Source organism: Strix aluco, chromosome 10, assembly GCF_031877795.1.
Source record: "Strix aluco isolate bStrAlu1 chromosome 10, bStrAlu1.hap1, whole genome shotgun sequence".
In the NCBI taxonomy this organism is placed as follows: Eukaryota; Metazoa; Chordata; class Aves; order Strigiformes; family Strigidae; genus Strix; species Strix aluco.
Window position 1 is genome coordinate 17,008,190 of NC_133940.1, and position 25,716 is coordinate 17,033,905.

Consider the following 25,716-nt stretch of genomic DNA (forward strand, 5'->3'; position numbering starts at 1 on the left):
GCTCATCGATGGCCCCCTGCTCCACAATGCCAAAAGACATCGCTGCCGGCTGAGGCACCGCAGCCCGTGCCTGCCCCAGCGCCCAGCCCCGGTGCTGCTGCGGGCAGCTCGTGGCAGCAGCCTCGTCGTCTCCCCTTGTTGACCCACAGGCTCAGGCCACCACACAAGGAAACCTGCCCACAGCAGGCATCAGACACGGGACAAGGAAGAACAGGCAGGAGACAGGGGGCCTGATGCAGGTTTTTTCTGTACATCAGTGTTTTTGACACCACAGCCTGTTGCTGCTTATAATAAAACAGAAATCAGAAAGAGCAACCAGAATACACACCCAAAGGCAAAAAACCCTCGGCTTAAACAAGGCGCTGCCTGGCCCCCAGGAGGGGAGGCTGGCGGCTGGGAGTCCAAGGGGAAGGGGGAACACCTGCCCTGGCTGGGAAGGAACACAACACAAAGGAAAAACGAACCAACAAAAAAAAACCCCACCCAACGCTCCCGCTGTGGAGCAGGGGAGAGCCAGAAAACCCAAGATTGTCCCGTCCTCAGTCCTGTTAGCACCTGTACAATAAAACTGTACCATCTCCCCGGAGCGGAGCAGCCCTGCCCCAAGGCCCGGGCGGCGGGCACCGCGCCCGCTCTCTCCCAGAGAACTGCTCCTTGTGATACAGGAGGGGTGCGGGGAGCGGGGCGAGGCCGAGCAGACACCGCGGAGGGCAAGGAGGGGGTTCTGCAGTGGCAAGAGACCCCGGGGCGAGGGGGGACACAAGCTGCTGGGAAGCGTGGGGTGTGCTTGGGGGCTGCGGGCTGCGCCTGCCCGTGCGACAGGCACCGGGGACTGGGAGCAGCAGCACGAAGGAGATGCAGGAAGGAGCCCGGTGAGAGGATGGAGCAGCGGGGCTGGCTCTGGGCTGGCGGGCGAGCGCCTTCGGCAGAAGCTGGCTCCAAAGCTAAGGGAAGTCACCATCCCCAGGCTCGCAGACGAGGTGTGAGAGCCCGACCCTTGAGGGCCGTGACCCCCCCAGGTCTGCGGCTCAGGGGCTGGCTGGTCCAGGGGCAGCGCTGGCCCCGGGGAGTGTTGGAGAGGGGCCGGAGGAAGCCCGCATCCCCTAGCCCGGAGCTCACCATCACAGTGATGCAGACTCAGCAAAAACAAAGGAAACATTACAAATTAAATACTAATTAAATAAATACTATGGAAGACGTTGGGAGGGGGAGGGCAAACAGAGGCGCAGTTCCGTGGGGTCAGGCGGGGACGGGCAGCGGCACCCACCACCCCTCGCTTTGGCGGAGCCGGAGCCGCCCCTGCCCCAGGAGCTCCGGCTCACGCAGCCCCGTGGAGGGGCTTCATCGCCCGCCGTAGCTGGATGGGGCCGACAGCTGCAAGTGCTGCTGCTCGTCATGAAGGGGCCCTGGGAAGTCCTTGGAGGCAAGGGTCCTCTCTCCCCACCTGGAGGAGACACTGAGGAGAGGAGGACTGGCTGGCCAAAGACCCAGGTCCCTGCTGCTGGCGCTGAGAGGGCTGCTTCCCATTGGTCCTTATTATTGCCTCATGATGCAGGGAGAGATCTGTCCCCGTCAGCTGCTCCAGGCCTGGTACTCCACCGCCGAACCCAGCAGCTGCAGCAGCTCGGGCTCATAGTGCACCAGCTCCACTGTCTCTGCAGCAGCCTGCGCCGGCTCGGGGCTCTCCTGCACCTCCTCCTGCACCAGCACCTGGCTGAGAGAGACCTGGCGCTGGAACTCTGCCTTGGGCAGCGTGGCGATCTCAAAGTGCGGGAAGCGGGCCTGGAATATGCGGGAGGACAGCTTCAGCCGCTTGAGCACGTCGGAGAAGAGGAACCAGTTGCAGGGCCTGCAAGGATGGCAAGAGGATGGCGGGTTAGAGGTGGAGGGGTTTGCAGGCATGTTGCCCGCCTCAGCCTCACCGCCTCCCAGCTGCCGGCACGCTGGCTCTCGCTTTGACACAGCACTGCCAGGGAGGTCCAGGCACTCTTCTCCACGTGCTCCTCCTCTGCAGGGTCTGGACAGACCCCACGTGCGGGACCAAGGCTCTGAGACGTGCCTGGGTTTGATCGCTGCTTTGCAGGGCACATCATTTTAGAGCACTCAAAGCAAGACAGCGACATCGGTGTGAAAGTTACAACCTCAAAGGTGTCCCAGCAGCATCCCCACCCAGTGATAAGCCACACCAGGGGCTCCATTTCCCCACCCAGCCATGACTCCTGGGCATTGCACACGTCCCTCTGGATGGGCAGAAATTGGCAGGCACAGAGATTCGTTAAACAAAAAAGTAGCACTTTTGTTGCTGCCTCTCCCAAGACACCTTTCTCCCCTCTGCGGTCCAAGCGAACGCAAAGTGTCACAGGAGGTGCAGAAGGGAGGACTGCTCCAGTGCTGTGACTTCCCCATGATGGAGGGGAAACAATCGACTCGGACCCATCAGAGCTAAGCCACTGCTGACCATTGCTGGAGAAAAATGGGGCTAGGAGCAACACCAGAGGGAGGAGAGAAGGGGGCTTCCTGACAGGCCCAGCGCAGGGACACCACATGGCAGCAGAACGCATCTGGCCAAGCAGCAGGATTGCATGGGGAGACCCTGACTGCACCCTCCTGCTCACCGACAGACAGGTCTGTCCCAGGCAGTGCTTCCCCTGCTGTCGCACAGCCAGAGCTCTGCAGGAGCATGAGGAAAGCTACACTTCTCCAGACATTGGCTGTGTTCCTGCAAGGCCCTGCCTTCAACCCACTATCTCTAAGCCTAACTTGAAAGAAAATAACCACCTGAGGTACACAAGCCGCTCTTAACCTCAAGGAGCTGAAATGACTGACCTGCTGCTGCCTGCAAATGGGATGCCGGGGCTGTGACCACCCGTGGCACAGAACAGCAGGCAACAGACAGCCAATACAAAATCAACTATCTTTCTGGCTTTACCTGTGCTGCTTTTCAGTTTTGTTTTAAAACAAAGTCCTTTCTTAAACCAAAAGGGTCTTTCCTTGCTTGGTTCTCCCATGTATAGGTCTCCCTCAGTCTTTCTCTTCTTTTCATTATCACTGGGGCACAAGACCAAGAAGACTAAAACAGGGGCTGAAGGACTTCACAGGCTTTTTGCTGTGCCAGCCATCAGGCAATGAATCCCAGGCTGGGACTTCTCTAAGCATGTCTGCACCACAGGAGTGCCCATCCAAGTGAGTGTCCCCCTTGGGTTTCTCCACAGTCACTGGAGAGCTGATCAGTTGCACCCAGTGGTTCATCTCGGCCTGACGTTCACTCCTGCCCTCGTTTGGATAAATCCTGCTGTCAAGTCTTTGCTGACTGCAACAAAAGACTAAGGTGACCACCTCAGAGGTGGACCTCTGTCAAACAATTAGTCAAATAAATTCCATCTTACCCTGCATCTTCCACTTGCTTCTCTGATGTGGGGCTTACAAGATGTGGTTTCTATTCTCACATTTCTCTAAAAAAGAGTCTATGCAATGCTTCATTGTGAAATGGCATATGATGGGGAGTGTGCCACAGGAGGCATGTTACTGCCTCAGCAGCAGCAATTTCCTCCTCCTGGGGAAGATGCAATAGCTCCATTCCTCTGTGTCTCTACCTGTGGAACAGGGATAGAGGTATCTCCTCCTGCACATGACTCCTCCCTTTGGAGGAGTGCTTTGAGATCTACAGGACACAGGTGCAACTCTGTACGGCCCATCTCCTTAGCACAGTCAGCTTGGGCTCTCAGAGTTTCTCAGGCAGGTGTGAATTTTTCATATATGAACATCTCATGTCATCCCTCACCTGGAGGACAGCCTAAGGCTTTCTTGTACTGCTGCTATTCTCACGAGTTCAAGGGCTCTGTTCTGCAAGCTCCCCCTCACCCCAGCATTAATGTCACTCAAATGCTCTCTGCTGCAGGAAAAGATACTCACCCCCGAGAGACTGACACTTGGAGGTTATAGCTGGGAAGCAGTGGCTTGTCTGAGAACTCAAACATGAAGTTGTCTGCTTCTTGTTCCTCTTCCTCCTGGTCTGAACTTCCTGGAGGGTTGAGCAGAAGATCGCATCCAATGCTATCTTTCCCCTCTGCAACAAGCAAAACAGACATTGGCATAGCTCAGTTTCACACCAGCCAGTGCTCATCACTCCCTGGGGAACAGCTCTGCCCAGTTGGACCAGCTACCACCGCAATCTCGCGCACACCTTCCCGCAGTGTCACAGTGACTGTAAGAGCCAAGTCTCAGGCTCCTCCTGCTCTCCTTCCAGACCCTTGTCTCAGAGAAACTCTTGAGTGCCGGCTGCTTGGCACAGCGAGGCTCCGCTCAGTAACCAGGTTAGGTAGAAAGAATGTGTTATGTCATAGCAGCAACTTTCAGGCTTACACCGACCCTGCACGTGACACGAGGCACTGCCTGCTTACAAAATGAGTCACTTCGACTGGCAGTCTTCTCTTGGGGCAACCACACGCTGACCCCCAGACTCTCTCTGAAACAGCCTCAGCCCCCTCTTCTTTGCCAGCACAGCTGTCCTCAGCCTGCAAGAACCTGCTCCAGAAAGGAAGGAGGTAGATGTACGAGATGCTTTGTCTGCACAGATCCTGTGAAGGAAGGCACCGTGCTCTGCATCTCCACCCAAATCCCACTCTTGACAACCGCCAGCAGGTTATCTAGAGGTATGTGCCAGCAACTGTGTCTAAAGAAGGACTGCAAGGCTGTGCCACCACACTGTGCAGCAGATCTAGAGACTAATACAACCAAACAAAAATAAGCATGACTTCAGAGAATCAGCCCCACAGATTCCTGGCTTAAAGCTGGCTGTTCCAGGAGGTATTTGAGTTCCAGCAGGATCTGCTTCCATAGGAAGTGGAGAATAGCACACTTGATCCATAAACCATTTGAAGACAGTCAAATTTACTGTTCACCAATCTGAAAATCATCTGTTGAAAAGTAGCTTGCTGCCTGGATTTTATTATTAAGAGGTATGAATAGTCTTAGTTTTGCAGAGTGTTTTTGTCCTGCTGAGATAATAGAGGATAAGTCCAAAAACTTCCAGAAAATAAGAGTTTAGATTCTACAGAGAGAACTCAGACCAAATGTGCAGGTGAGCAAATACACCAATCAAGCAAAAGTTCAACACCATGCACGAGAGAAAAGGCTGCAAAAAAATCTTATGGTGTGCTGCATGGGAAAGCTCCACACACCATACTGCTCTTCGAATAAACGCAGCATCCTGCAAGAATGTTATCTTAATAGAGAGACAACAGCAGATGACAGGAGACAGAGGCTCAAACAGGGTCTCAGGGAAAAAATGAAGTCATTTCTTAGTCCTGCCAAGGAAAAAAAAATTCCTAAGAAACAGAAAAATGAGGTGCTTAAATCTTCAAAACTTAATGTAGAATAGGACAAAAATAAGTGACATGAATATCGGTTCAATATCACTGCTAGGCAGAGCTCAGATGCCATCACCAAAAAACCCTCAAATTTCTTGAGCAACCCAGAAAAAACAAATTAAATGCATTTCACGTGGCAACAATATGGTCCAATGTCTGTCCTGAAAACTTTTCATTCAGTCCTGTCTGTTAGCCCAAGCGAAGGCTGCGACAAGAACAGGAACATCCTGTACCACTGCAGAGCAGCAGGGAGACAATCAGGCACAACAATGCTAGTCCCAGGTGTAGAACAAAACCCTGGAGTGGGACTTTGTATCTGGAACTACAGTCGCACAAAGTGCAAGATGCTGATGACTTTACCATACTCAGACTTCAGAGATCCCACACCCTGGCTTCCCTCATTATCTTTTGGCCCCCAGAGATTTGCAGACCTAAAGGAAAATGTGGACGACATTCCTGCCTCAAAGAATAGAAACAGATCAAGCAGGGGCCTGGGATTTCTCCTCCACCCTGAGGGACATGCAATGCTTTGTGCTTCAGCTGGTGGATCTGATGGAAAGGGAAACTCTGAAGGACTGAATGACTGAAGGAGCAGAACTGTTGTCTGCTGAGCTGGTTTGCTGCCTGTGACACCTAGGAGCAGCTCAGCTACTCCAGAGCAGAACCAGGCACTTCCCTGCCCTGGGGAGTGACCCAGGTGACCTGAGGTGACTGTGGAAGGTAACTGAGCCAAAAATCTTCGAAACACTCAGTAAACCCCACTGTAAAGAAACCAGCCTCTTCTCTGAGGCTCGGGCATCTTGCTCTTTCTTGCCAACTGATGCAGTGTCCCACAGCAGCGCCTGGCAAAGCATGAGTGACAATGATCTAACACTGCCATTTCACTGCTGCTGTAAGCTGATCTAGGTGCGGATGAAAAGGAAGGTTCCTTTCTGTGCCTGCTGAAAACAGACCTGGTAGGGTAAAGGATGACGTCCCAGCCGGGTTAGTTCCTCACTGCAACTTGCCATGCAGCCGCCCAAGGGCAGCACCGAGGGCAGCGCTGGGAATGCTCCATGCAGAGGGGAGAAAAGAGCAGCGTGACTGACCCTCTGACAGCAGCATGGTGGTACTTCAGTTTGCGATCTCTGCCGTCCTCTCTCCGAGCCAGAGAGAAATAACCCACAAGCAACACCAAAGCCATGAGGTTTCAGAACATTTTGTGTAGCTGACATCTCTCCAGGGATCATCACTCTCACATCTGGGAGGAATCTACATTCTCCCAAGTGCTGTGCACTTGGTACCTGTTAAAGTCTGGAGCACCTGAGATGCAAGCATCAGCCCAACCAACACTGGAAGGATCTTTCCACTGCAGCAAGGATGAAACGATGTCTCTAGGGAAGGATACAGGCAGATCAATGTGGGATTTGTCTGGCTTATTAACCAACTTCAGGTAGCACAAGAGAGAAGGAAGACAAAACCTGACAGATGGCACAATGTGAATGACAGAGACCCAGTAGAGACACATCCACAGTGGCCAGAACTTAGCGTGAAGTCCCACTGGAAGAGGCAGGATGTGTTTAATAGAGAGGTAGTCTTTTTCCACCCTCAAATGAAGACATATTCTAAAAAGCCAGGGGAAGGAAAAGAAGTGCAGTCCCCAGCACTGCCTGTGGAGATTTTCCACATATTAGCCAAGTGTCCAAGCAAGGCCCTTGTGAGCAGTGAACTGCCATCACCGATGGCATCCCAATACCCCTCCATCCCCGCAAGAAACACCACAAGAGTGTTTTGCTTACTGAAAAAAATAATCCCTTTCTTTTTGCCTACAGAGGTGGAGGACAGAAACGTGGGAAGACATGATGCAAGATAAGATTTTTCAAGACAAGCCAAGGAATACGGAAATGAAAGAACTGAAACAAGCAGCTAATTTGAACAACACACAATCGGCTTGCTTTTCCAAAGAGCCACCCGTTTCATTTCAGGCATTAGGGTATACGAAAAACAAGATCACACATTTCTAAATTACTTGCATGTGGCAGTGGGTTTCCTAGAGAGCATGAGAATTGGCAGGCTACAATCCCATGCCAGGATCTTCAAGAGGAAAGGATACTGGTGAACAGGACATAATCACATACTAGAACTCGAGCACATGAGCTCTCTGGGTAACCAAGAATTCAGCATGCTGTAGTAAGCAAAGAGAGCCAAACTCTCCTGCCCACAAAACCACACACAATTTTCCTTCCATGTTTATCAGAGAAATCCAAGTGGGAACCAGTGACAAATCAAAAGGGGTAATATCTTTACCACAAGAAAAATAGCTATTCTTTGACTGTAATATTTTTAAAGAGGCTTCTTCTTAAAGGACTGTGACAGCTTCAAGAGTGAGAAATTCAGAGGAAGGAGGCTGTGGTTTGAACAGTTTCCCTGGCATGCCTGAGGTGCAAAAGCCTATGAACAAAGCGTTCTTAGGAGTACAGAATTTCTTCTGTTCTGAAATGAAGAGACATCAGGGTCCTCCAAGGATAAGTCCTCTACCAAGGGCACCCTTCCATATGCATCTCATTTTTTTCATTTCTAGAAGGATGTCGGAAATGACGGAGGTGAGCAACTAAAAGCAACAGCCTTTTAGCTTGCCAGTGTAAATAATCCAGGTCTTTATGAAGGGCTTGAGAGTGCTGATCTACTGTCTCGGAAGTGGTTGGGAGGGACTCTGCAGTCTGCCATAGGCCCATGGCTAGATCCAGGACATCTTCGTTCATGGACCCTGGGGGAACTTGAGCAACACTGTGAACAATTTGCAGACCTTGCGCCTGTATCCGCCTGTATCATTTCAAGAAAACTTCTAAGCGACAGGAAAAACGTCACTGGGAAATGCCTGGCATTGTAAGAAGAGGGCCTCCCCCAGATGAATGCCTCCCCTCCAAAGCAGAGGACAGGGATGGACAGCTCTGGGAACTGGGAAGTTCAATATTTCTACACCTTGAAGGAATAAATATGTCCTCTGCCTTCCTTTGTTTTATCCTGATGACTGGTTAGCAGGGGAGTAACAAGAACTGCTACAAGAATAACATGCTCCAGGATCGATACCCAAAGACCCTCAGGAATCACCAGCAGCACTCAGAGTCTAATCTTGCACGCTGTGTTCAGCCTACTTGGAGGGATCCACAGATGCAGCTTCCCAAAGAAATGGTCCCTTTCAGAAGCAGCTCCCAGCATGTAGCATTACAGCAAGATCTCCAAGACGTGAGCTGGGAGGGATGCGGACAGACTGAAGTGACTGATGTGTCATTACCTAGCACTGCTTCTCTCTGCTCTGGTGCTGTAAATGAAGTGGCGTAGACTGAACTCACCTAGTACTGAGCTGCTGTAGAAGTCCCATGCTGTTTGAGGATCTCCATCAGTGCGCCCCTGGAGATCCGACAGGTAATCTAAAAGTGAAAAAATTGAAAGGGTTAATGCTTATCTACTGGTCAAAGCACGATCCTGGCATGCATATCCATTGATCCTGGGTGAGCCACTTCACCTCTGCTGCTTTTCCCCACTCTGCAGTTAGGCATTATGGCAAAAGCTGAACCACAACTTGCAAGAAGGGCACCCTCACTCCAGAGAGGACAACGTGACCCTGGGCCTGAGAACATGAAATAGAAGCTGAAAAGGGAAAACAACTGACAACACTAAGTGAGTTGGAAAGGAAAGTTCTTAGGGTTGTCTTGAGTTCAAAACTCCATCTCCAACACCTGCGTGCATAGTTAAGCCTAGAAGAGCTCAGACAGACAGCTGGCAAACAAGATTTTTTTCAACACTGAAGATTTTGTGCCTTGTATCTATCTGGGAACCACCACTACTGTAGCTGTCTCTTCCTTGCTGTTGTGTAGAAGCCACAACACTCATATTGCTTCTACACAAACAGCACAGGAAGTGGACACGCTTCACTCTTGGCCATAGGGTTCCAAAACTGTCCTTTCTAACAACAGCAGGCAGGGAGCATTTAGGCAGAGCTGTTTGCAAGTAGAAGGCATCACTACTTGGCAGCAAAAATATGTGCACTTGAGTTATGCAGTAGAACCAGGAACTGTGGAACAGTGCCTCCAAACCTCATGCACAGCACTGTCTTTAGTTGTGTGACCACAGCATTGCCATCTCCTTGCACATTAAAGACTGAAACGTGACTTGTATCTTATTTGGAAAGCGGTATACAATTCTATAATTAAAGTTTGGGTGGTAAAAACACACATGGCATGACAGGACAGAGCTAAAATTACTCAGTCACCTGCTGCTCAAGCACTTCTAAACCCTTTGACACCCAGATTTGGTCCCATATGCTGCCAGACAGGAAGGATGGAAGCAGTGCCACCCCCAGGCTTGGCACCTACCGCAGAGGAAGCGCTTCATCACTTCACTGGTGGCAAGCTTCACAGCTGTCTGCCCAGAGTAAGTGGCCAGAGTGGGATCAGCACCATAGGAGAGTAGAAGCCACATGGTTTCCAGGTTGTCATTTGCTACTGCATCGTGGACAGGCCTGCAAGGACAGAAGCACTGGCATTGAAAGAAGAGACAGGAAGAGTTCGCAAAGCAAATGCTGTTTTGGGTTAAGACAAATCTAGCGATGACCAACAGCTCATGCTGAAAAAGATGCCTTGCTCCCTGCCCCCACACTTCTCAGTGCTTCCCCAGACGCTCCCCTCTCACTGCCTTGCCTTGTGCCATCCTGCGCACTGCAGTTCACGTTGGCGCCGTGCTCGAGCAGAATGTGGAGGATGTCAATCCAGCCTCGCGCACAGGCTTCGTGCAGAGCTGTGTAGCCAGCATTGTCACGATGGTTCACGTCACTGCTCTTTTTCTGCAGGCAATACAGCACTACGTCCTACAGGAACAAGAGCATTGCAGGCCTGGTTACACACAAACCCAGACAAGGCAGCACAGGACTCAAAGCAGAAAAGGGCATCAAATCTCACCTTGTAGCCCAGGCGAGCTGCTCGCTGCAGAAGGGTCTCTCCTGCATTTTTGTTCACAATCAGTCGCCGAGCTCCAGGAGGAACGTTCTGGGCCACTGGCAATTCGGGGGAACTCCCTGGGCTGACCCGACGAGACTTACAAAGTGTCCACAAGTCCTGGGGCTTCTTCAGAGAGCGCATTTTGGGCTGGTTCCAGCAGCCTTTCCCCTGGAAAAGAAAGGAATACAACTCCTTGGCACATGTGGCCATGGTTTACTAACAGGAGTCCTCTTCTCGATCTTTTCCCCACGTGTGTTCCCCTCATCAGCCCAAGCCATACCTTCCCCTCGTCACAGATCCCTGCCAGGTGTTTGGTTTTACATTTGCGTTTTCCTGATGGTTTCTCCAGCTCTTCTTGGACGGGAGAGCTGTCGGAGTGCTCCAGGAAGAAGCCATTCCGAAAGTCTGGGCGTCCTTGAGATTTTCGGGGGGATGGGGAAAGCCTGCTCCTCAGTCGTAGCTCTGTGCCTTTACCCTTCACAGACTCCTTCTGCTTCCGGTACCTAAAATCTAAAGGAGAAATGGGAATGAGGAGCTTCTGTAGGTACAGCACTGAAGGCTAGCAACCCAGATCTCTGCCACCAGGCAAAACAAACTGCTGATCTCTGATGGCTGCACATCCAAAAATCCAGACCCATGGCGGAGGCACTGCAGTAAGTAGAAGCAGAGTAAATATACAGATTCTCCCCATCAAGGACGGACTCAGCATGGACACAAGACAACCAGTGACAGACAGTGGTCTTGGTCTGAAAAGGCCAAGCCTACTGAGAGCTGGGGTTTGCACACAACTGACTAAGGCTCTTCCTTAGGTCTGACAGGGAACCCAGTACAAAACAATCCAGCTTGTCAGCACACTTCCCCGTAGTTTGAGAACTGCATGCTGCCATACAGCACACTCCCCTACCTGCAAGGCTGAGCAGGACCCACATGGGATACCCTTCAGAGAGACAGAAAATGCAGAAGGTATCCCCTTTAAGCTGTCTGTGAACACTCACTGCTTTGCTGCCTACAAAACCAGACCCAGCCTTGCCCTCTCACATCTTCCCCTTAAATTAAGTGGCACATTGCACTGGTTTTGGCTGGGATAGTTAATTTTCTTCACAGTAGCTGGTATGTGGCTATGTTTTGGATTTGCGCTGAAAACAGTGTTGATAACACAGGGATGTTTTAGTTATTGCTGAGCAGTGCTTGCACAGTGTCAAGGCCTTTTCTGCCTCTCACCTCACCCCACCAGCGAGCAGGCTGGGGGTGCACAAGAAGCTGGCAGGGGCACAGCTGGGACAGCTGATCCCAATTGACCAAAGGGATGTCCCAGACCATATGGCATCGTGCTCAGCAGATAAAGCTGGGGGAAGGAGGAGGATCAGGGGGGACGTTTGGAGCAATGGTGTTTGTCTTCCCAAGTAACCATTACATGTGATGGAGCCCGGCTTTCCTGGAGATGGCTGAGCACCTGCTTGCTGATGGGAAGTGGGGAATGAATTCCATGTTTTGCTTTGCTTGCATGCACGGCTTTTGCTTTACTTATTAAACTGTCTTTATCTCAACCCACGAGTTTTCTCACTTTTACTCTTCTGATTCTCTCCCCCATTCCACTGGGGGGAGTGAGCAAGCGACTGTGTGGGGCTTATTTGCCAGCTGGGGTTAAACCACGACACACATTAAAGTTTCAATTAATATGCATGCAGGTAGGAAGTACCAGGATGCCTCAGAGGAAATCCAGTCTCTTCTTCCTTGCATTATACACAGCTGCAGCCTTGTTCATTACAGAGCCCTGCACATTGCACAAGGACAGGCGCTCTGCTTCCATGAAAGAGCAACATCCCGTAGCAAGGGCACGACAGCAACAGGAAAACAAAGGGCACAACAAGAAAGCAAAGCCCTGTGAACAAATAACCGCCCAGACCCATATGATGTCATACACCTCTCTCTGCGCAGATGATCGGTGCTAGAACAGAACAGGTTACAAAGGAAGAGCCCTGTGCAGAGCAGAGGACAGAGGAGGCATCTGTACACAGCTCTGCAGAGTCTGAGCCTCTCAAGCCTGGCTCTATCCACAGCTTTGGGCACTTTGTTTGGGAACAAAGACTTCATTTCTAGGTGAAGAGCTAGGAGATACCCCAGTGGGTTAGTTCAAGGGATCAAGAGGATAAACTCCAGGAACAAAACTTTATATCTCTTAGGGACATTGCTGCCTCCAGTGCCAAGGCAGGTTTTGTAGATCTCCAGGAGCAGCACCTTCACCTTCCACATTATGCTGAGACTCTAGATTCTCCATGTCAAGCATCACACATAACCTGCACTTACGTCCTGTTATTGCTAGGAAGCAGGGACACCACAGATCTCACACAGAAAAATGGATTTGGCCAAGGCAGAACCACAAATAAAATCTCAAAGCAAGCATGCCTCAAGTACTGCTGTGCTGTTCTAATCTCCACATCTCAGCAAATGCAGAGTGGAAGTGGAGAAAGGCAACCAAAACGACTGAGGGGTGGAGAAGCTGCTCTACCAGAGAGGCTGAGACTCCTTGGTCGGAGAAGAGAAGGTGGAGAAGGATGTGACCAAAATTTGCAAAAGTCATAAAAGGGTGGATCAGCTGAGTGAAGGAATCTTGTTCGCCTAATCCTGCAGCACAAGACTTACGGGCACTTGACAAAATGAGTAAGAGATCAGTTAAAAAGCAGACAGAAGAAAGAACTTTGCACAGCACGGAGGGAACTTCAGGTCTTCACTGCCACCAGAAGTAGTGGAGACAGATGTTATCAGCAGGACAAGAGAGGATTTAGCCAGACCCATAAATGAGCTGTAGAAGGCCTGAGTAGGGACAGCCCTAGTTTGGCTATTCTGGATGCTGGGGAAGCCCTGGCGGCTGAAGTCTGGGAAGCGGCTGTGCTCAAGTGCTGGCCCTGCACAGCCTCTGCGCTTGCCACAGGCAAGAGAAAGCCGTGGGCTAGACAGACCCTGACACAGTGCCACATGCTGGATGTACTTGGGCAAGGAACACGAGACATCTTCTTGCTCCGAACAAAGTGGAGCGCACCCACGGGACATGGTCTGGGGCAGCAGTTCTGCCTTCCCACCACACAGAACATGGTATTCATTTTTAAGCTCATGCACAACTCTCAGGCTGTAACTAAGCAAAGTTTTAGCAATACTTGTCAAGAAGGCCGCACACAGCAATCGCTAGCCTGCTTGCTGTTTTGAAAGCAATCACCAGACAGAGATTTCTGCTGGGCTGTCTGTAACACCATCCTTGTCTTTTTTACAGCATTGTGACATTTTCATAACTAACCCAGGGCAGTATACAAGGACTTGAGATGCTCCTTCTCTGATATCCGATTCCTTCTGTCAACGTGCAGGGGCTCCGTGTTCTAGTACAAAGCTTTTAAAGCAGCCCATCACTGTAGTGTTAAATATACTTCACTTGGCAGGATGTATGTCCGAGTCAGGGAACACCTCCCCAGCAGTGAAGAGCACCCTTGGGCTGTGGGGAAGACATGTAGGAAATGGCTCAAACCTAAGAAGAGTTGGGAAGGTGGCAAGGAAGAACCAAGTCTCTGACTGGTACATGAAGAGAAAGGGGTAAAATGCTGACACATCAGACAACACGCAGCAAACAGGATGGCCTGTGCTTGCAAGTGGCACACTCCAGCAGCCCCTGCACACCCAGCAGGAGGAGAAAACCACGACTCCATCGCTCCTCCGAGCACAGAGGGGAGGCGGGCAGTGGGTTCCTCTAGCCCAGAGGTCCAACACAAGGCTCTGGCAGGGCTCTGCATCTTTTTTCACTCTTTTCAGTACCCAAAGGAGACAGATGAACATCACTGGCTTAGTGCTCTCATCAACACAGGCACCTCAGCTGCAGCCGAGCAGCAGTGAAGCTCCAGGGCGCACACTCATAGGTGAGGAACTGCCAGCCCAGCTGATCAAAGCGACCTGCCCGACAGCAATGCGCTTGTCAGTGGATCGCTGCAGCTCGTACCTGAAGATGATGTGGATGCTTTAGCTAGTACAGGACACATGGTCTGCTTTCTCCAAACACGTGGGCTGGCCCCCTGTCCCTCCTCTGGCTGCCAGCCAGCATACAGTGCCACTGTAACCCCAGGTGATCATCTCCAAAACCAGCAATGGCTCTAGGCCACAACTTCTGAATCCAAAATACAGAAGCTCAGGTATCGTTGAGGGCCGAGCAAGCAGTCCCTGAGGGAAACTGGTTTCTGGATAGAAGACAGACACTCTTAAGATGTGCAGTAAAGCTCCTGGAGAAGATCCTCCCAAATGCTGCTGCACTCAAACCTCCTTCTCATGCTCTATTTGGAACAGGCGTCAGCAGAAGACAACCTGAGAGAGCCCTTGAACTGTGAAAATGCCAAGAAGCCCATCAGAAACTTTACTCCTAGTCTCATAAAGGCACCCAGACACTGCAGCAATAGCATAAAACTGTGCCAGAGCAGAGACATAGCTTGGGAGAGATCAGCTGGTGGGAGGATAGCAGCCATTTCTACTACATCTCGCAGCACCTCAGCCCCTCCTGAGGACTGTCGATCTGAGCACCGATGCGGCAGAAGGCAACAGGTCTGTATGCACTGCATCACCTCCAAGAGAAAAGCCCAAGCATATGGAGGGCTGTAGAAGGGCTTCCCCCAACACTGTGGCTCGGACATGCTCTTCTGCAACCCTGACAGAAGTTTCCCTGTGGGACACTCAGATGCAGCTACGAGCCAGCAGCCAGCTGTCAGCACGCACACGGAGACATCGGTGTGCTGCTGGATGAATCCCAGGCTTACTTCCAACAGCCTCAAACTGCCCCTGCATGGACAGTGAGAAGGGACCACAGAGACTGCTAAACCTCGGGGAAACAGATCACGGATACAGTTTTGACCACATGGTCTGAGCAGTTATGGGAGAAAACACAAAAGCAGAGGTAAAGCAGCGAGCAGGACGCAGGCAGGTGACACAGCGTTCTCCTCCTAGCAAAGCTGTAAGTACGAACCACAGAGGAGGATTTCTCCATCACTTGCAGACACTCTAGCTTCGTTAATCCTCTCTCCCTTGTGCTCCCTGGTGCAAGCTTGCAAGTTGCCTTAATAAAGCAAGACAAAGCATAAAGAAGCCCGGTCGAATTGTGATGGCTCCATGTCCCTCTACTTTAGCCAGGAATGCTGAACACTACTCTCAGGGGCCCATGCTTGTCCAGAAATATTTCACTGTGCTACCTCGTCCGATTCTCATTTTCCCACGCCCTCTGTCTTAATCTGAGGGTAAGATCAGTATCTAATTAGCCACATAAGCTGCTGTTTCCTACTCCGAAATGTACTACTTTCTTTGAAAGAAGAGCTGATCAATTGAAGCAGCCCACGCTGTGGACATCAAGTAATTAATAATGATGGAGTTTCATCATTACAAAAAAAATCCAAGACACAAAAAAACCTTAAAAATCCCCCACACAACAAAAAAAAAAGCAAAAAGAAACCCATGTTGACCCCCAGCCTGGTACCAGAAACCTCTTCCCAGATTGTACCTGCTTTGGATTTTCGCCTCCTGTGGGGATAACCCACTCGCTCCTCCTCTCGCTCAGTCAAATATTCCCCTGTCTGGTATTTCCGACTTTTCTGTCGTCTCCTTTTCTTTCTTTTGATGTGGCTGTCATCTTCCTCCTCCTCATTGGGCTCCCACAGCTGCCTGGGTGATTCCACTCTCCAGGGCAGTTCCCGGGTCCTCCTCGTGTAACAGCTGCTCCTCTCAGACAGAGACCTGTCCCTGGCCCTGCGACTGTGATAGCGTGACGTCCTGTGGGATTTTCGCAGCTTGCGACATTTCAAGGATGTCTCCTCCTCCTCTTCCTCCTCCTCTTCTTCCTGATCCTCCTCCAGCAATGGTAGAATCTCCTGACCAGTCACATCACACTCTCCCGTCACACCAGCAGAAGAGCCAGCGATGCTTCCTGCAAGAAAGCGGGATTTCTAGCTAACAAAAAAGCCAAGAGTATCTACAAGAAAAACCCTGCGAGGCAGGACAGAAGACAGGCACAAGGCCAACTAAACAGGGAAACGCTCACAGTCCACCCACGACTCCCACCTGGGTCCCATGGCACCAACTCACCTGACTGACTGCGTGTCCGGCTGCTCAGCACCACTGGAATGAAATCCCGGAAGTTGTTTTTGGGCTTCTTCTCAAGGTAACCTGTGGGGAAAACTGAGCCTTGAGAAAACATGCTACAGATCTGCGCACGCACGTCTGCTGGCCTGGGAAGGGCAGTCCAGCATCATGCTGCAGGTCTATTTTGGATCCCAACCCACTATGGGAAGCCACTAGCTCCAGAGGCCGTTCGGCATCAGGGGAGTGGTGGTTTGGCCCCACAGGGATTGGGGCGACAGGAACCGTTGCAGCCTGACCCCGCAAGAACACATTGCATTCACAAGAGTACCTTCCTCGTGGCTGTCCCCACGGTGCGCCGGAGAGGGGAACTCTGTCTTCGCTGGCCTCCTGCGCTTACGCTTTACCCTGAGGCTGTTGTGATCCTTCACTGATCCCAGGCTGCTTCGGCCTTCTCGCTTGCTGAGTTCATGCGGATTGTCATGGTGTTTTCGCCACTGTGAATGGAGGACACAGACTAAAGCTTGAGCTGCCAACTGACTGAGCTGGAGAAGCAAACGAGAAGGGACAAAACACTGTCCCCCACTCATCGTGCTGGTGCCCTCCAGCACTTCTGATACCCCAGATCCATTTTTGCTCTAGATAACCTGCAGACAGGGGTACACTAATCCACTGCCAGGTGACGCCAAAGAGCATGGGTGGAAAGCCCTGTGCACTCAGCTGCCCTCTCCTGTGAGAGCTCCCTCCTCACCCCCAACCTCACCTGCTAACCTTTGCCGTAACCCAACAGTCCCAGCCCATCCCACCCACCTTCCGGCCATGCACGCTCTGGTTCCCCGATTTGCTTGGGGACTCCTCGCCGTCCTGGGCTTGGCACTTCAGTCTCTTGTGGGCCTGCCTGGCATCCCCATCATGCTGCCGCTTGGACTTGCAGCGCACGCTGCTCTCTTGCTTGATTTGGCCTGCTCCTTTGAGCTTGACCTCCGCAAAGGCCTGGGGAGCAGTCCCAGCTCGCAGGCAAGTCACAGAAGTAAACGACATGTCACACTCCACTCGCTCCTTCTTGACCCTGCACAGATCCACCTGACGCACGCACTGCAGGGGCTCTGCAGCTGGTAGCTCCTGGGAGCCTTCGCAGCCCAGCTCCTTGGGTTGACTCTCTGTGGGCACAGTGGGCACCTCTGAAATAATTCGCAGGCTCTGCTGCCCAGCTGCGGGCAGATCATGCGACAAATATGCCGCTAACACTTGGTTTTTAGGCTTTGCATCCAACTGTTTGAGGCTACAGCTCCCCTGGGGAGCCTCAGTCTGTACATTGCTCTCCTTACTGGAGTCAGACTCTGGTTGATCACATTCTTGATTCTTCTGCGGGTTGTCCAGCTTCCCCTTCCCCCCTTTCACATCCAAAGCACTGGTCTGAAGTGATGGACCTGCATCCAGCGGGACTGGATTGGCCGGCTCCTCGTAGAGCTTGGGCAAGGCCCGACAGCTCTTGTTCTTGGCCGCAGCTTCCCGTTCCTGAGGTGGGAGCCTGGGCAGCCCCTCTGGCAGGCTCTGGGCAGCTGTGCTGGACTCTGTGGGCTGCACACTCGGGAATGTTGGGAGCTCACCTGCACCAGATGGCTTGCAGGAGCTATTCTGGTTTGGGGGCAGCTGCCCTGATGTGGAGATGCCAATTGAAAGCAGGGGGGTTTGTTGATAAGGAGACCAGCTGAGAGGCAGAAGCTGAGGATTGGAAGGTTTTCCATTCACAGGGCATCGCGGGTACACACTTCCCTGGCCAGGATTCCAGGTGGAGATGTCCTTGGACTGACACAAAGGAGCTCCTGGAGCAACTCTGCCATGAAGAAGTCTCCTGGCAGGATCCTGCTGTCCTTCTGTGCTGACCTGGTTGGCTTTCTTCGCACAGGGAACCCCAGCGCTGCGAGGCTCTCCCTGATCAATGATGGAAATGGGCTCCTGCTTGGGAAGGTGGCGTGGGTCCCTATTGAAGCTCACGCCAGGGTCCTTGCTGAGCAGCAGCGAGGCAGGCACCGGGTTGGCGACGCCGACGTAGGTGCCTGGAATGGTGCTGATGAGCGTGGTGTTCTTCACCCAGGAGCCCTGCTCGCCGTTGCGCAGGAACTCGGGGAAGATGACCAAGGGAGGGGTGGTGCCGAGACACGAGGTGACGCTGCTGCCCGTAGTCTGGGCCGCGCGCTGGGACTTGGACAGGACCGTGGTGAGAAGTGCTTTGCCGCTGGTGTGCACGGGGGTGAGGATGGGCATAGGAGGTGTTTTGCGTTGACTAGGTGGAGGCAGTTTCTGACGATTGGACTTGGAGGAGAGATCGAGGGGCATCTCGCTGCACTCCGGAGAGGAGACCATCTCACGCTCTAGCTGCGGAGGGGACTTCAGAGGAGAGAGTGAAGTGGCAGCCCCTGGTGCGTGCGGCTCGGGAGCTGCCGGGGCTCTGGCGTGCGCTCCGGTGCCGGAAGAGGGAGCAGCGCTCCCACACGATGCTGCCAGTGGAGGCTGGCTGGATGAGAGGGAAGGGCCAGCGGTGGACTGGGGAGCGCCCTCGGCAGCAGCCTGGGCACCGCTTCCGCCTGAGGGCGAAGGGCAGCTAAGCTGATTCACCTCCACGGACACCACTTTGGCGTCCGAAGCCAAGGGTCTGGTGACAGAGAAGGTGTAGGGGTAGGAGCGCAACTCTGGGGAAGCGATAATGCCCGGCAGGCAACGCTCGTGTAGGTAGGAAGGCAATACAGGGAGGGTGAGTGTGGAGGAGACCCCCAAGGTGGCTGGAAGTGTAGCCACGCTGAGCGGCTGCCCGCAGCTGGGTGGTGGGATGTACACCAGCGACTGGCTCGGGCTCAGAACTGCCCCAGCCTGAAAGGACAGGGGCAGTTTTTGCATAGCAGGGGCCTGAGATGTGGGAAAGCACACTCTGTTCAATGTAAAAGTAGCAGGAGTGGAGGCAGAGGTGTTGCAGCTAGAGACAACCACAGACAATGTCCCTTCTGCCAGCACGCTGGGCCCTTGTGCTCCAGTGCTTGGGGTGGTTTTCTCCTTCACAGCAGGCTCACTCTCTGAAGCCACGGAGCAGGCTGGAGGAGCATCAGCCTGCTTGTCGCTGTGAGGATCTGCAGGTGTCCAGGCAGCATCAGCACCACTGCTCTCCTGCTCCGCAGCTTTGGGGATTGCAGGCTCCTGCCCTCTGTCATCCCCCTGGTTTGCCAGAGGGCCCAGGGCATTGTCTTTCACAGTCTTTCCCGCACACTCTGGGTTTGGGTTGGGATCAGGTGGCTGCTCTTCCAGTTTGGGCCCAAGCTTCTCCTCCACCTTGCCATCAGCATCCAGCCCCTGGGCACTGCTGCCACCACTGCTGACTGCTGTGAGCTCCACCTGCAACAAGAAGGGAGAAGGTGGCTCCTAGCGATGCAGGCAGAACCTTCTCTCTAGCCCTCTCCAGGACACAGAGGCAGAAGTGGCAAACAGTTCTTGCCAAACTAGAGTGCTGCTTTGCCTTACTGCACCTGGGTGCACCTCTCTCGAGAAGAAGCCCGTGGGACCCCTGAGGGTAGATGCTCTTGCTTGGCCTGTTCCATCAGGGAAAGGCCTTGTGGGACGCAGACACACATGCAAGGAGCTCACCTCGGAAAGGCTGCTGCTGACGCAAAACTCTTGAGACCCCAAGTGCTGGGAGCTGCTCGTTTTAGACTCCTCATCAGAAAGGGGGGCTCTCCTAGCCAAGGAACAAGACACAGCATTATGAAACCCCAAGATACCCTCCTCCCAGCATTCTAGCCCTCCCTGTCCCCACATGTGACAGCGGAGCAGCTGGCAGCCTGAAGAAGTGTGTCTGCTCCAGATAGCCAGCTCCTCATCATCACAAGTTACACGGCGAGTACTGGCCTCTGCAGACTGAGGGGGTGAGGAGCACTGCTGGCCACTGCAGTTCTCCCCCTCCTGGAACTCTTCGTGGTGGATAGCACCTCCTCACACATAAATGCTTACCCTATGGCTCCTACGGGCCTGACAAGACTTTCTCCGCGGCCCAGCAGCCCTGTGAACCTTCCTTACCCACAGCCATTTTGACCCCCCCAGTCTCACCACGGGCTAGCCCAGCCCTCCCTGACTGCGTCACACGCCCGCTCCTGTCCCTTCCACTTCCCCTTCTGCCCCACCACACGTTTCCAGTCCCATCTTCCCCTGAGCCCCATCCTGTTTGTCTCTTCTTCCACAGGCACCTCCTCATTCCCGTTCCTCTGCCTCCCAGCCACGCTCACTCCCCGCTCCTGACTTCCCAGCCCAGCCCTGCCGCTCTCCTCAGGTGGAGATCTCCCTCCAGCGCCAGAGCTCCTCAGGCTCAAGCCGTCTGTGATGGGAGCAGCAAGTGCCTGCAGCCACCCGGGTGTGCAATGTCCTGCTGGCCTCTGCACGTTTGACCCTTTCTCTTTGGAAGACAGTTCCTGAGTGGAAAGCCTGAATTCAGGAGAAGGACAGTGAACTCCACTGAAATGGGGTGCAGTGAGACAGTTTTCCTTATGATCTACGAGAGGACTGGACAGGAGACAGTGCTCGTTGTATTCAGTGCCTGTCCCGGGACACTCCTGCCCCAGCAGTGTTTACTGGATGGCAATTCTTTGGTCTTTAAGGGTCATTTAGACTAGGTGCTGGTGCCAGGATAAAACAAGTTTAGTTTCTGCTGATGACACGATTTCTTCTGGACTTGCTCCCTGACCTCGCAGCCTTTCACAAGACGACACAAGCTGCGGGAGCGAGCTCTCTGCTCGGGCTCCCGCATCCCCAGCATTGGGACCCCACCCCGGGCCACCGCGCAGCCCCCGCGGCCCCTCCCGAGCCCCCGCCATGGCGCGGCCCCTTCGAGGGGCGGCAGTCTGGCAGGGCCCTCTGCAGCCTGACCCAACAGGACTGTCACTAGCGAGGGGACTGCGGCGCGGCGCGGGGGGGGCCGGCTGGCCGCCGGGGCTCGGGGTGCGGCACCCGGGTCCTCGGCTGCGGCAGGCCCCGGGGCCCAGCCCTGCGGGGCTCGGGGAGCGGGGGTCCCGGAACCCGCCCGCCGCGGCAGCCCGGTCCCCGCGGAGCCGTGCGGCGGGCGGGGCGGAGCGCAGCGGGGCCGGGCCGGGCCGGGCCGGGGCCGGCTCCACACCGGCGGGACGCCAGGGGGCGCCCGAGCGCAGCCGGCTGCCCGCGGCACCGCCGGTGAGCGGCCGGGAGCTGGACAGCGGGGCCCGGCCCGGCCCGGCCCGGCCCCGCTCCGCTCCGCCCGCCCTCGGCTACCTGCAGGGGCGGTGGGACCCGCCCCGCCCCGCCACCGCCGGGCCCCGGCCCTGTCAGCTGCCGGGACGGCCCCGGGGGCAGCCCCGGCTGCGGTGGTGCGGCCTGCCCGCCTCCGGCCCGGGGCTCCTCCACAGGCCAGCCCGGCCCGCGGCGCGGGGAGCGGGCGCGGAGGAGCCCGCGACAGCCACCCGCAGGGGACAGCGACGGCACGGCCGCCCCCCGCGCCAGCCGCCTCCCGGCCGGCCCTAACCGGGGCCGCAGCCAAGGGAGAGCGCTCGGCCGCAGCCAGCCCGGTTTGGCCGTCTCGCTCAGACGCCCCGAACTTTCATGTTTATTGCAAACTAGGAGTAGCTGCGAGTGGTTTAGGAGAGGCAGAGGGCAACGCCATCCCCAGCTCTTATCTGAGGGACGCACGGCGGGCCAAGCGGCTGCTGAGGGCTGAAGATGATCTCTGCCTGCGTTTCTGCCCAAGCAGAGTCTCAGCTCTGCCCTGTCCCCCCGCTCTCCTGGCTGGCCCTCAGAGGACTCGCCGCCAAAAGCCTCAACGCCCACAGCAAGGAATGACAGGCACGTGCTGCCTTTGAGCCCGTAAAACTTTTCTGGCTCCCGCTACAGCAAATGCGCTGACCAGATGTAGTAGCCTCAAGGAAGCCACAAACCAATCAGTTTCAAAAACAAGACCCCAGAGCTGTGGGAATAAAAAGGCAATGCAAAGCCATGGGGCAGGCCAGCAACTCATCTTGATCGTTTCTGCCTCCCAGCCACTAATCCTCCCTAATCTCCTATTTGGTGGCATGTCACAACTCTCCCATCTAATCATTTGGTCTGCACTACCCCTCCTGGGTCACCAACAGCTCTTCTTAGTGACTTGGCTCGCAGTGGGTCAAGCTCCTTCCCTCCCCTGGCAGTTAAAAGCACAGGTCTGCTGAAGCCAAGAGCACACGCAGACAGCTCGGCCTCGTCACCCACCAACGCCGTGGAGGCGATACAGATACAGACAGACAGCGGCTCCTCTGCAGAGATCTCCGGCACGCTCTGCTTGTGGGCCCCCTCGCTGAAGCATAGGATGTGGGGACCATCACAGAATGTCACCATTTGACCACACACCCACCCCCTCCCTGCAGCTCTCGCGCCTCGGTCTGTTTTACACCTATTAAGAATGGGCTGAGCCAGCACCAGCTCCCTCCCCGTAGCCTCTCCAGATCCCTAACTCACTTTCTCCGTTCTCTTCCTCCTTCCCCTACCACGCCACCCACGCACCTCACCTCTCCTCGTTGAGGCCACACATGCGAATCCGCTCTGTGCTGGTCCAGTTGTGCACCCCGCTATAGAGAGGTGCTGTAGAGATCATGACAGCTGCTCGTCACCAGCCGGGACCTCTGGGGCTCGAGGGGCCGCTCTGCCTACGAAAGAAAAACAAAAGGATTGGTAACTCTCCCCAGGATGCTCACATTCAACTGTGCTCCAGAGAGAGTCATCCCCAGCCTCGCTGCCAGGCAGACGGGGTACAATGCCCAAGATGCTACACGTCTGTCTGGAAGTGGGCTGGAAGAAATCAGCAGCACCTTGGGACATAATCCACAGCCCGCTTAACCTCATATTAAACAACATTATTGCCAAAAAAAGCCTCTGGCTACCCTGAGAGTTTCACACAGGTGTCTTCACACGCATATGCATCCCTCAAAAGATTCCTCCCCTTTTCTTCTCTCTCCAGAGAAACCTCCAGCACTGGGCAGTGAGCTGCAAGACAGAGCTCTACCCAAGATGATGGTCTGTTAAAATGCTGACATCCCCAAGGCTTCATATGACTTTCATAAACCAGCATATGACGGGTTCAAGGGGGAAAGCCTCAAACAAGGAGGCAGCTGGGGGACCCTGGAGGGGAGCAGAGGTTTGCCGACAGCACCGTCAGACAGTGCCATCAAGTGATTATCCCCTCCCTCTGTCAGGAAGGTGCTGGTATTCAGTGGAGTTACGGGTGGAAAACATGAGGAAATCCAGAGATTCGCGAGCATCCAAGACGCACCGTCGGCTGGGTGGAGCTTTCGAGGGAGAGTGTTGCAGCCAATCGTGCAGCGCTGGGTGTTCAAGCATTAAGGCAGCTTTGCTGCTCAAGTCGTATCAGGGAAAAAGCAACGAAGGAAGAGAGAATCTACTGTACTAACAAGTGGACTCGGTCAAACCAAGTAGGACTGACTGCAAAAGGCAGAGAGACGCTGTCAAAGAGGTTCTTCGTTCAGAGAAATACTAAACACCCGAAGGTAAAGCAGGCACAGAGCCATGGCAATGCTCTCGGTGCAGTGGGTGAGAGTGGGAAGAAGCTGAAAGTGACACATGATCCCAAATCTCTGTCAGTTGTCTCTTCCCTGACAAACTCCTGGTGACACAAGCTCTGAACGGGACAAGAAGCAGCTTGCACCATCCATTTACGCTGAAATGAGCCACGCAGGGATCTACCGGCCAGCAGCTCAAGGGATCGAAGTGTGGAATTGAATGACTCCTCTGAACGCAGCTGCTGCTGGGTATCCTCACCTCAGCCCAGACATGCCAGGGGGGATCCTCCAGACAGAAAAGAAGGGCCAGGCACATATGAGAAATTGGAGCAAGGCAGCTTGTTTGCAAAAAAGAAACAACAGACCCATCTGCACGTATGAGGGCACAAGTGAGCAAACAAGACTACGGAAATCAGAGGTCAAGAGAAGAGGGGAAAACCTGCTAAAAGACACACATGGTAAGATGGAAGAAATACTAGACAATGAAGGGGGAGCGGGCAGACGCTAAGACAGAGCAGGGTCATACCCAAAGAGAATGAGAGGTGGCTTGGAGCAGGAAGGGGAGGAGTCTTTCGATGCTTGGAGAGAAATGCAACATAAAGGAAATAGGGGAACAAACAATCTGCGGGGATTTCACCATCTTAGGCTAAACTGAAAGAAGGGGAGGAGAAAGGTTCTGCCCCTGAGAACAGTAGCAGGACAGATGTTTCAGGAGAAATCAAAAGGGACCTTCTGTGCAGCGGGGGACAGGGATGCGTACAGCTGCACGACGTGGAACAGGAGTTGGAGCCGAGCTGAAGCCTCAAACAAGCACAGATCGGGTGTGACCCGAGAATAGGTCTGGCAGAGGAAAAGTGATAACAGGGTGGTATGAGGAGCTGGGAGAAATGGCACATTTTGAGTACTCGAGTAAGAGCTGGTCAACAGAGGAGGCACAACAGCCAGGAGAAGAGAGCCAGGACATAGCAACAGAGATAGACACTGTTTCATGAATTCTTGGCCTCTCTCCTCTACGGACGATGTGGGACACATGCCAAAGACAGGCATTTCACAGGGAATGAAGAAGAATAGAAGAGAAAAAGAATCAAGATTTCAGCTAAGAGAAGGAATAAAACAGGAGAAAAACAACAGACGTGGTCTCAAGCACAAACCAGTGCAAACAGCGAAAGAACAGCATCCTTAGGAAGGCGGACCAAGAAGTTTACTGAGAAACGCAGGGATTAGCAGCCTCCTGATGCAACGCTGAACCAGAAAGAGCAACTGCATCCTCCCTGGGTCAAAACACACTTTTAGTTGAGTCGACACAAGGAAACCAAGCAAATCTCTCGTCTACACTGGTGCAGCTTGAAGCGACTTTAAACGGATGTAATTAAACTAGTGGGAACCCCTTGGAGAACACAACTAGGGCATGGTTTCACGTGCCTGTCTTCGAACAGAAGAAGCTGTTGAAGAAACTGTTGAAGCCCTTCTACCCCCTCACCCCTTCAATCACGTCACTGAAACTGTGTAGCGTCCTGGTAAACTTGACCAGGGAGCTGATCTCTGTTTAAAACCCTTTTTTTTTTTTTTTTTTCCCCTGGCTGGATTTGTTTTAACCCATACTAGCTCCTAGATCAGGTTCACCAAGAGGGAGAGAGGGCACAGCCTGGCACAGAATCTGCTTTATCCACTATGTCTGCCAAAGGTAGTGTATATGAAACCACAGCCTTATTTTGA

General features: G+C 53.6%; 1 protein-coding gene across 1 annotated transcript in view; it reads right to left on the reverse strand.

Annotated features, from left to right (window-relative positions):
- Positions 1-229: 229 nt before the first annotated feature.
- The window catches only part of BCORL1 (BCL6 corepressor like 1), a 30,722-nt gene continuing 5,235 nt past the window's right edge, over positions 230-25,716 (reverse strand). The window contains exons 2-14 of the mRNA XM_074835477.1: positions 22,993-23,130; positions 20,078-20,168; positions 17,252-19,828; positions 16,773-16,938; positions 16,448-16,528; positions 15,867-16,289; positions 10,626-10,855; positions 10,307-10,513; positions 10,049-10,215; positions 9,725-9,870; positions 8,702-8,779; positions 3,913-4,066; positions 230-1,849 (exon numbers count right to left, since the gene is read on the reverse strand). Of these exons, the coding sequence (XP_074691578.1) occupies positions 1,573-1,849; positions 3,913-4,066; positions 8,702-8,779; positions 9,725-9,870; positions 10,049-10,215; positions 10,307-10,513; positions 10,626-10,855; positions 15,867-16,289; positions 16,448-16,528; positions 16,773-16,938; positions 17,252-19,828; positions 20,078-20,168; positions 22,993-23,078 (4,683 nt within the window). The 5' untranslated portion in view covers positions 23,079-23,130 and the 3' untranslated portion in view covers positions 230-1,572. The remainder of the gene's footprint in view (positions 1,850-3,912; positions 4,067-8,701; positions 8,780-9,724; positions 9,871-10,048; positions 10,216-10,306; positions 10,514-10,625; positions 10,856-15,866; positions 16,290-16,447; positions 16,529-16,772; positions 16,939-17,251; positions 19,829-20,077; positions 20,169-22,992; positions 23,131-25,716) is intronic.